The sequence below is a fragment of the Ipomoea triloba genome, chromosome 12 (assembly GCF_003576645.1).
Source record: "Ipomoea triloba cultivar NCNSP0323 chromosome 12, ASM357664v1".
NCBI classification, from domain to species: domain Eukaryota; kingdom Viridiplantae; phylum Streptophyta; class Magnoliopsida; order Solanales; family Convolvulaceae; genus Ipomoea; species Ipomoea triloba.
The window spans coordinates 8,472,028-8,481,791 of record NC_044927.1 but is presented as its reverse complement, the minus strand read 5'-3'; the positions used below and the strand labels follow the sequence as shown (position 1 = coordinate 8,481,791).

General features: G+C 34.8%; 1 protein-coding gene and 1 long non-coding RNA gene across 6 annotated transcripts; one reads left to right on the top strand and one right to left on the bottom strand.

Moving 5' to 3' along the window:
• The first annotated feature begins 261 nt into the window (after positions 1-261).
• On the top strand, positions 262-1,672 carry LOC115999032. Of its 2 annotated transcripts, none has more exons than XR_004093975.1 (2): positions 262-999; positions 1,383-1,672. It is a non-coding gene; the product is annotated as an uncharacterized LOC115999032 (long non-coding RNA). The 2 variants fall into 2 exon arrangements; XR_004093974.1 differs by having other exon boundaries at positions 1,070-1,672.
• A 71-nt stretch (positions 1,673-1,743) lies between these two features.
• On the bottom strand, positions 1,744-6,979 carry LOC115999031 (ultraviolet-B receptor UVR8-like). 4 transcript variants are annotated; one of them, XM_031238758.1, is made up of 11 exons: positions 6,665-6,975; positions 5,286-5,359; positions 5,113-5,197; positions 4,844-4,975; positions 4,500-4,751; positions 4,110-4,331; positions 3,801-3,844; positions 3,348-3,536; positions 2,735-2,825; positions 2,516-2,559; positions 1,744-2,221 (listed from the first exon to the last, which is right to left on the bottom strand). In XM_031238758.1, exons 1-11 carry the CDS (start codon positions 6,882-6,884, stop codon positions 2,099-2,101), a joined length of 1,476 nt encoding a protein of 491 aa, XP_031094618.1. In that variant the 5' UTR covers positions 6,885-6,975; the 3' UTR covers positions 1,744-2,098. The 4 variants fall into 4 exon arrangements, 3 of the variants coding, with proteins under 3 accessions (XP_031094618.1, XP_031094619.1, XP_031094620.1); XM_031238759.1 differs by having other exon boundaries at positions 4,500-4,736; positions 6,665-6,972; XM_031238760.1 differs by having other exon boundaries at positions 2,104-2,217; positions 6,665-6,979.
• Positions 6,980-9,764: the final 2,785 nt, after the last annotated feature.

Here is a 9,764-nt window from a genome sequence, read left to right as displayed (position 1 = left end):
TTAAAAACTTATATCTTTAAACTGCCCCGATTAACATATCACGCAATCGGCGCGGCTTGTAATACCGGCAGAAAGCTAAACCAAAATCCGCGTGCATTTTGGAGAGTGTTAGGTGATGAGGGTAGAGATGCCGCTGTTTTCTTACATTCCACCTAACAAACGCTTCACCCTTTAAACTTTTATATATATATATATATATAGGATCGCGTTCAAACGAATTCTTGCCTCTGATAGCTGGTTCGAGCTGTTTTTCGACGCTAGGGGCATGCTCCTTTGAAGCCCCTGTAAGCGATCACCGACCTCTTGCTCTCTGGCCCATCCCATCGCAAAGGTCGCATACCAGACGAAAATTCAGGTTTGAAAACCTGTGGTTAAAAGAGGCCAAGTGCAGGGAATTGGTTCTCCATAGCTAGACTCAATCTGCTGGTTTCGACCTCCTTCCTCAATCAGCTAAATTTGTGTAGTAAAGACCTATGATGTTGGGGTAAGCATCTCATTAAAAATTTTCAACCGCACATTGACCATTGCAAAAACCAAATGGAGAGTATCCGCTCTCGTCGCAACTATTCTAGCGTCTAGCAGTTCAACACTGCCCAATCCATTTATATCAGACTGCTAAACCAACATAATCAATACTGAAAGTAGAGGGCTAAAAGCTTTTGGCTCAAGAATGGAGACACTAAGTCGAAATTATTTCATAATCAAGTTAGAAAGAGAAGGCCAAGGACCTTGTGGTCCAGTGGCATCAAACCCTTCCCACGGGAGGTGGTGGGTTCGAGACTCAGTGGAGGCAATACTGATTCTTGTACCTCAATAGGTTGAAAGAGTAGTTCTGAACAGATACTGGTAGTATTCAAAAAAAAAAAGTTAGTAAGAGAAGATGAAGATCCAATGTTCTTATTGGCCTCAAAGACTCTTCTGGAAACTGGATACCCAAGGGCCATGGTCTCGAGTCACTGATTGCTAACCACTTCACCAACATCTTTAGGTCCAACCCAGGTAACCCCGCTCATGTTCTGAATGTTGTTCGTGCTACTATCACTTCTCAACAGAATGACTCTCTTCTTAGGTCGGTTGGTTACCTATGAAGAAGTCCGTTCTGCAGTCTTTAGTATGCATCCGGATAAATTCCCTAGACCCAATGGGTTAAACCCGGGATTCTACCAAGAACACTCGGATATTCTTGGACATGATCTTACTGATCTTTTTAAACAATTTGTCACTACTGGAAAATTACCCAAGGGCTTGATACTCAAATTGTCCTCATCCCTAAGAAGCCTAAGCCTTAGAATGTGGGTGATTTAAGGCCAATTGCACTTTGTAATGTTGCCTATAAAATTGTGGCTAACATTGTTGTTCGTGAAACTCTTACATGATTAAAGCAGCAAAACTACTCCAAGATCCTGGTCGAAACTGATGCTCTCATTGTGGTACAAGGTCTACATGGTGATAATCATACTTCTTCTTTTGATCTTGTAATCCTTGACATTAAATGTTTACTAAGTCTTTTAGACGATGTTTCAATCTCGTTTGTTAAACACTATACAAATGGAGTTACTCACTTACTTGAGACTCCATCTCTAATGCAAAACGTAAAAACTGGTTCTTAGAACCTCCTTTCTTCCATTTGTACTCCAATGAATGAATTTGCTGTTTGTTTGAAAAAAAAAAAGAAAAAAGCGAGTGTTCTTATTTCCCCTTTCTCGCATAAGGATGCTCACAGTTGCACACTGGTCAGTAATCTGCAGGGAATTTCGTTCATCACGAATCACATATTCACATTCATAAAGGAACGAAAAGATTTAAAGAGAGGAAAAGGAAACGAGTCTCAGTCACGCAGTGTGATACACACTATCCCTGATCGATCTGAAACAACCCATACATGAATCCAAATATTCGAAATAAATGGCATGGATCAGTCCAAGTGGCCCATTAAATATACAATGTACACCAGTCATGATAACTACAGCCCCTAACAAAATTGTCTCCCCCAGCTCGCCAACCATCGCATTCTGACATATTTTGCCCTTTTGGCGCCTGTGTGAACCATCCACCACTTGGCCAACCATGAAAAAAAAATACAAACTTTGAAGAATGCTTATCGAAGGGTTTCAGCAAGCAAGAGTGTGTGCCACCACCCACAAGCAATGTTTTTGAGGGTATAATCATCCAATGGAACTTGAGCTGGGATGTTTCTGTCAATTGTATCGCCTAAACCTAGCTGGAGAATATAGATATCAATACAAGTATGAAGTCATGTCAAGCATTCAAATGTTCAAGAAAAGATGAACTAGCCCGCAAGGGCTTAGCTCACTGATTTAGTAGACAATATTTAGGAAAAGAGACTACGATTCGAAACACGGTAACAGAAATGTGGGGATTATACCCAAAGTGGGCAGGGCCGATCCCTTGTGCGCACCATCTACTGAGTCGGGGCCCTTGGAGTTGGAGATGCAACCTTTTGAGAGAAGAAGAAAAGATAAAACCATATTGCAGTGCCATCTCATTCACATACCTGACCATACTTGTTCCATCCCCAGGAATATACTTTGGCATCTTCTGCAAGTTTTAAGCAAAACAAATATTAATATGACTGTCCATTCTTTACCATTATAGTCTTTGTTTTTTTCTATGAATTGAATCAAGTACGGTGCCACTAAAATGTTCCCATACAATCAGATATTACAAATACAAATCCTAAAGCCTAGTAATGGACTTTGGACTTGACTACTACCTGTCATTATAGTGCTATGACGAGCTCCACAAGATACTTTTTTGGCATTCTTACTTTCCAAAATGGTAGCATCAACGAGCCTAGGTGTCACCTGTAACATTACATGTTTGCAAGTTTTTAGATATGCTCAACGAATAAATGAATAATTCTAAGCCAACTACTATGTAGTACGATGGCACTTCAGTTACTATTCCAAATGGGTGGCCACAGGATCGAGAAAGTATAGAACAGATACTACATTGTAAAGAATCATGAGTGTTTCAAAAAAAAATGAATAATTCTAAAGAATGAAGCAGTTATTGCATAACAAATATAAAAGGGGTTCTACATTTGAGAACCCAAAGTATTTCTGGTTTGAAGCTCAAGAAACTGCTAGCTTTTCATATAGACTGACTAATTCCCGACTAGCAACCCATTTGACTGATTATGCAGTTCTTAGAACTCTTTATATTGTCACAATATAACATTCTTCCTTTCTCACTAATAATATTCTAAAACCATTGAATTATTTTAGGATTGATAGAACAATAGAATTGAAGCAAATAACTCAACATTACAACAATGATATTTATTATGGAATAAAAGATCAAACAAATAATTGAGCATCAAGTACCTCAGACTGGTCAGTCCCGGTACCCAAACCTAGCTGCCCAAACTGATTTCCACCAAAGGCATGCACACGACCATCAGCACATATGCATAATGTATGCCACAATCCAGCTGCAACATCTTCAACTCGAGTGTTCAAAAGAGAAGGCACACAAGTTGGTCTCAGCACATCATTTGTGCTCCCTTGTCCACACTGAATAAGAAAATTGACTTCAAAATATTAAATAGAAGACTGGGAATTTTTTTTTTTAAAGTCAGGGTTTATACTTTTATGAAAATTATAGGTCCAACCTGACTGCAAGATGAACAAAGTCATTTAGCCCTGATTATTCAGTTTACAGTGTTATTAGCCACATGTGACAAAGCTATCATGGTGTACAATCAACTTACATTATTCAAAGTGTTAGTTCCAAAACAAGAAATCCTTGCATGAATTCTAAGGAAATTAAACACCCACCTGTCCATACAAACCCCATCCAAAAGTAAGGAGTGCACCATTATCTGATATCACAAAGAGAAGAGAAAACATATAATCAGAACTATTGTTTACAACACAAAACAGCAGTTTTGAGTAATTCTGAAAGTTAATCTATAAAATGGTGTTAAATTAATCTCTGTGCAGTTTATGCTAAAACATAGAAATAGCTCAGCAAGTACACTGCACACCGGTGAGGCAAGAAATGTTTAAAGCATATAAATAATATCTTATTAGAAAGAACTCCAAGTAGTTCAACAAAAGAACAAGAGATCAAGCATCACTTCTGACCTGTTATCACTGCACTGTGCCGACCTCCACATGCAATGCCCTTGATGTAATTTCCCAAAACTTTAGGTGCTGGAGTTGAAGTGATCCCAGAAGTCCTCTCTTTCCCACAGGTAGCTGGCTCAATACAGGGTATAAGATGAGGAGAAGCCACAATTTTTATCCGAGAGCCCAAACCAAGTTGCCCTTCACCTCCATAGCCCCAACCCCATACCTGTCCCACATCTAAATCCGGTAAAAATATTATGCATCAGGTCTCTTGCTTTACATTAAAGATCTTCCATATCTTCGTACTTCATATACCTACAAAACTATATGGTGTAACCACAAAGGAAGAGTTCTACATTTTGAAATTGTGTGTCAAGGACAGTGCGTATGAAGGAGTAGATATACCTGAAAGTGCTAAAGTGTGGCGGCCACCAGCAGCAACAGAAGTGATCTTGATACCTGGATCCAGTGCTACCAGACAAGGTGGAGCAGAAAGAGACTCATCTGTAGGTGGCGGACTTTCAATTTCTTGTTTAAAAGGCGAAACTTTTCTTCGCTTTGGAATTTCTTCTCCAGTTTTCTTATTATCAAGGTGAAACACTGATACACCAGCTGATTTGGAGCCTTGAGAGAGTGGGCTCTCTGCAACAGTCAACCCTATGATCATATATATATATATAGTTGTATATATTTGAATGTAATTAACTTGGTAAAGAATATAGCTCATACAAGCATTATCACTCATTTACCTTGTTCAAACAAGGCAGAGCTTTGTTTCCCTGAAGTGTCTCCTTCTGCTCCTCCTTCCGAGGCCAAACTACGAGTTATTTTCACTGAGGGCACACACTCCTTCCAGCCCCAAGTGTACACCTCACTTTTTTCTGGAAATTATGAGTGATTAATCAGTAATCACTTCACCTCTCTTTCCAGGTTATTTCAATAGAGAGATGGTCTTTGAGACCTACAGAGCTAAATGATTGACGAAGTTAATTTTTTGGAGGGCATGGGCAGTTTTTACCTGTAAGAGAAACACAATGTGCCCAACCTGCTGATGCCTTCATTATTGGAGTCTCAGTCGGAAGTTGAAATGGCTCTGGAATTTCCTTAAGTATAGTGTGGAAAGAGGGTAGCAAAATCAATTCAAGAATAAAGTGTAATATGAGTCTATGGGTAAGAGATTTGCTGCTTTACCCCATGCTTTCCTGATGTCAAGTAGCTTTGACCTTGATCATCTGCTGAACCCCATGTTATGAGTTTTCCAGATTCTACAAATTATTTTATCACATAAGTACACATATAATGAGAAGTTAAAATCAGGAAAATAAGTCAACCTTTACAGGTAAACTAATATATCACTTCCAGGAAGATAACAGTGGTGTTTGGTACAGATTAAGATGATTATAGAAATTGTAAATTAAATAAATTATCTTCCATTTACAAATTTGGAAAAGCTTAGTAGTTTAATTGGACAAAATATTTGAGCTCATTTAAGTCAATACTCCACAATGAATTAAGTCACTTGAAGTGGATTAAGGACTATATATGATCTACAATCGTAGGTTTGTCAAAATATGGGGATAAAATTGATATTCTATAAAGTAATGTGCATTCTTTTTAGTAAAATTCCATGTTCCTTGCACCATACTGAGATTATCTCAGCTGAAATGCTGATTATTTAGTCCCATTGAAGATCCATCAAAACCACATGAATGATCATGTTTGATTCTAGGATATGTTGCCTTCTAAATGAGCATTCTTCCCCAAAATTCTTTAAACTTCAGTTATACTTTGATGATGTATTTTATCTAGAACCATATTCTGGTAAACAAAGTTTCCTTCTTCAGTTTCTTTATCTGCTCTGCTCAGTTATTTGACATGTCAAAAGCGCCCATTCATATGGGATGACTACTCAGAATGTGGCAAACCAAATGAATGTATTCTAAGAATTCCTATTGTCCTTGTCTATCATTCAATTAGATTCATATCAATTAGCTTAGAAGTGCCAATATCGTACTTATTCCTCAGTCTACCTTTTCACATTTTCCCAATTAAAAATATCAACTCCTTCTCTGGGACACAAACCTTACTCACTCCTCCATGCCCTCCAAAATATTTCCTTTTACTTTGAAAAGAAGACACAAATTCTAACTCCAATCTCGGATCTTCGTTAAACGCAGAAATCATGCTTAAAATAAAGTAACTAATCTTGTGCATTCTTACTAGGATTTAAGGAAAGTAAAAGACTGTCAAAGTTATTAATTTAAGGTTGAAATAATCCACAGATAGAGAACAAACTCCAAACAACTAGTTTGCAGCTTATCAACTAGACTAGAACCTGGGAAAACCGAAAGGAATTTTCAAAAATAGAAACTTATTTATTTAAAAAAAAAAAAAAAAAAAAAAAAACTTGTTTTCTTTGTTAGCAGATTCAAACCAAAGGTTTCATCACTTTTCAAGATCTCAAGGTCATCAAAAACTTCAATGTTCAATCAGCTGAAATTAATAGAACACTATATACACACAGAAATACATGTATATACGTGCAGTGAGAGAGAGAGAGAGAGGAATACCTGCAATGGCCATGGCGAATCCGCAACCGCCACCGCAAACATCCTTCCACGAATCTCCATCGACGCCACTCTCCGGCGATGCCACGGCCACCGGAGAAACCAAAGGCGGCTTCTGCGACACAACTCCGGGGAGATAGCCACACATTAACACCTCAAACTTCGTCGTCCTCTTCTCCGCATCTCCCTCCATATCCTCTTCGCTTCTACCATCCCCATTCATTTTCACAGCTAAACAAAACACAAAGTCTCAACTCTCTCCTCCTCCCTATTTAACCTTCGCTTCCAGAAGCAGATGGAAACAGTTAATACTCCATTTGTTACTCACTTCTTATCTCGACTTTAAAACTTGTTCAATTTCATCAAATTGTTAATCAAAATGTCAAAAACTATTTTAATTTAGACAAATAACTATTTTAAATAAAATCACGTAATTACAATAACTTTGATCAAATTTAAAAGTTAATAATCAAACTGATGAAATCTTGTAATAGATACTACATTGTAACAGAATCAATAATACTCAAAAATAAAAAAGAAGTGATGAAATCTTAATACTCGAATTACCAAATTGAATATTAAAAACCAGCTGTTCATTCGGGGAGAAATTACTATTTTAAGGGGCGAAATTTAATAAAATAATAAAATAAAAAAAATTGGAGGGGGCCGTATCATTAACGGGCTAGATGTTCGTGCCACGTCGGATGGGGTGTGGTCCACGGGACACGTGTCGGGGAGCAGTTGATAGTAGAGGCTTATTCCGTTGTCAGCCACGAGTTCACTCCGGAAGTTTCTGGAAATTGTAAGGCGTGAATATTACACTTCACAGCCACTCCGTAATTGCGTGCCACGTGGTGCGTCATTTTCCTTAATTGTTTCCTTAATTAATCTCGTTTTGGTCGGTAACGTGGAGAAAACCTAATCCGTTACGAGCCGATGTGAGTCGAATATGTGGTGTCGATTATGCCACGTCCCCCAACTTACGTGATTTATTTAATCTCAATTATTACGGAGACCGTAATGACCAGTTTTGTTATGTATTCCAATTCGATTCGGACGTTGACTAGTAATAGGCTTTGGAGATTTGGATTGGTTTGCATGATAAAGAAACATAATTGAATATTTTGATTTGACATATTTTATCAAATATAGAAATTAAGTTGTAATTTTTTTTTTTGAGGAAAAATTAAGTTGTAATTTGGTCGTGAGTTATGGCTATGTTTGGCAAACCTAGCTGAAAAGGTAGCTGAAAGTTGAAAAGTAGCTGAAAGCTGAAAAGCTATAAGCTCGAAGCTGAAATCTGAAGAGTTGTTAAGCTAGCTGCTATGCTTAAAATTGTTTGGTAAAGTTAGCTTTTTAATAAGCTGATACATGTAAAAATATTAAAAAGAATATATTCATAAAATTTAAATAATTTACCTATTAAATATGTTTGTTTACCTATTAAAATATAAAATAATGAAATCAATATATTTTAATAAAAATATAAAGTAAGAACATATATTTGAAAATATATAAAGTAAAATGAAATGTTTATAATTCATAAAATTAGTTTATACAAAAATTATTGTTCAAACACAAATGTTAAATTAAAATTACAACGAAACATATTGAATTGAAAAGGCTAAAAGAGTTTTAATTGAAAGGAGTAAATGATGTCATGTATTTAAAATAATAAGGATAAAGATGGAAAAAGTTAAGAAGCTACTAGCTTTTATTTTTGAAAAGCTACCTAGGCTCTGTTTGGCAGAGCTTATTTAGGAGCTTATAGCTTATTTTAAGCTACTAATAAGTTATAAGCTCTGTTTGGTAATGTTCTCAAAATAAGCTAGTAGATTAAAATAATAGTTTATTTTGAAACGCTACTTGGGGTAGCTTTTCAAAATAAGCTAGTAGCTTTTTAACTTTTTTCCATCTTTATCCTTATTATTTTAAATAAATGACATCATTTACCCCTCTCAATTAAAACACTTGACATTTTTTTTCTTCATTATGTTTTGTTGTAATTTTAGTTTGATATTTATGTTTGAACATTAATTTTTGTATGAACTAATCTTATGAATTATAAATATTTTTTTTTACTTTATATATTTTTAAATATATGTTCTTACTTTATATTTTATTTAAATATATTGATTTCATTATTTTATATTTTAATATATAAGCAAACCTATTTAAATTTAAAATTATTTAAATTGTATGAAGATGTCATTTTTAGTCTTTTTACATTTATCAGCTTATCAAAAAGCTAATTTTACCAAACACTTTTAAGCATAACAGCTCTTCAGATTTCAGCTTCGAGCTTATAGTTTTTCAGTTTTTAGCTACCTTTTCAGCTAGGTTTGCCAAACATAGCCCTAAAGTATCGTTTCAAAATAAGCTCTTATTTTAAGCTACTAGCTTATTTTGAGAACATTACTAAACAGAACTTATAGCTTATTAGTAGCTTAAAATAAGCTATAAGCTCCTAAATAAGCTCTGCCAAACATAGCCATAATCTTTTTTATATATATTCTTTTTATTTGTTAAATTAATTTTCTTTTTATATATTTTTATCGATTACATCATACTTATTGGGTATTTAGTGGTTAGTTTTAGTTATTTTAAAAAAATAAGAAAATTGGTAAAAATAAAATAATAGGAGAAAATGATTCTTTTGGTAGAGTATATTGTAGAACTTATAATTTATTTTAAATTACCAATACATTGTACTATATGTTCTAGCTAGTAATTAAAACAAAATTTTAAAACATAACTTTTGAAACAATACTCTCGTAGCATTTCAAAATAAGTCATAAATTTTTTATTATTTTTTTCACTTCTATCCTTATTACTTTACAAAAATAACACCATATACATATCTCCATTAAAACCTAAAAACCTCTCCATTTTAACTACAATATTATAATGTTATTATGAGATATTAGATAATAAGTGACATAATTTTATTATTATTGCTATTATTTAAAAAATAATTTTTAATTATTATTTAAAAAGGTGTATTAATATAAATATATTATTATATTTATTATACACATATACTTGATTAATTGTAGCTATAGCAATAAACCACATAGAAGCGTGGATGAAATAACATTAGTAT

Coding starts and splice junctions, on each gene's coding strand:
- LOC115999031 (XM_031238758.1), bottom strand. CDS start 6,884: ATGAATGGGGATGGTAGAAGCGAAGAGGATATGGAGGGAGATGCGGAG. Junction 4,332..4,499: donor CCACACTTTAGCACTTTCAG/GTATATCTACTC, acceptor TACCGGATTTAG/ATGTGGGACAGGTATGGGGT. Junction 2,222..2,515: donor GATGGAACAAGTATGGTCAG/GTATGTGAATGA, acceptor TATATTCTCCAG/CTAGGTTTAGGCGATACAAT.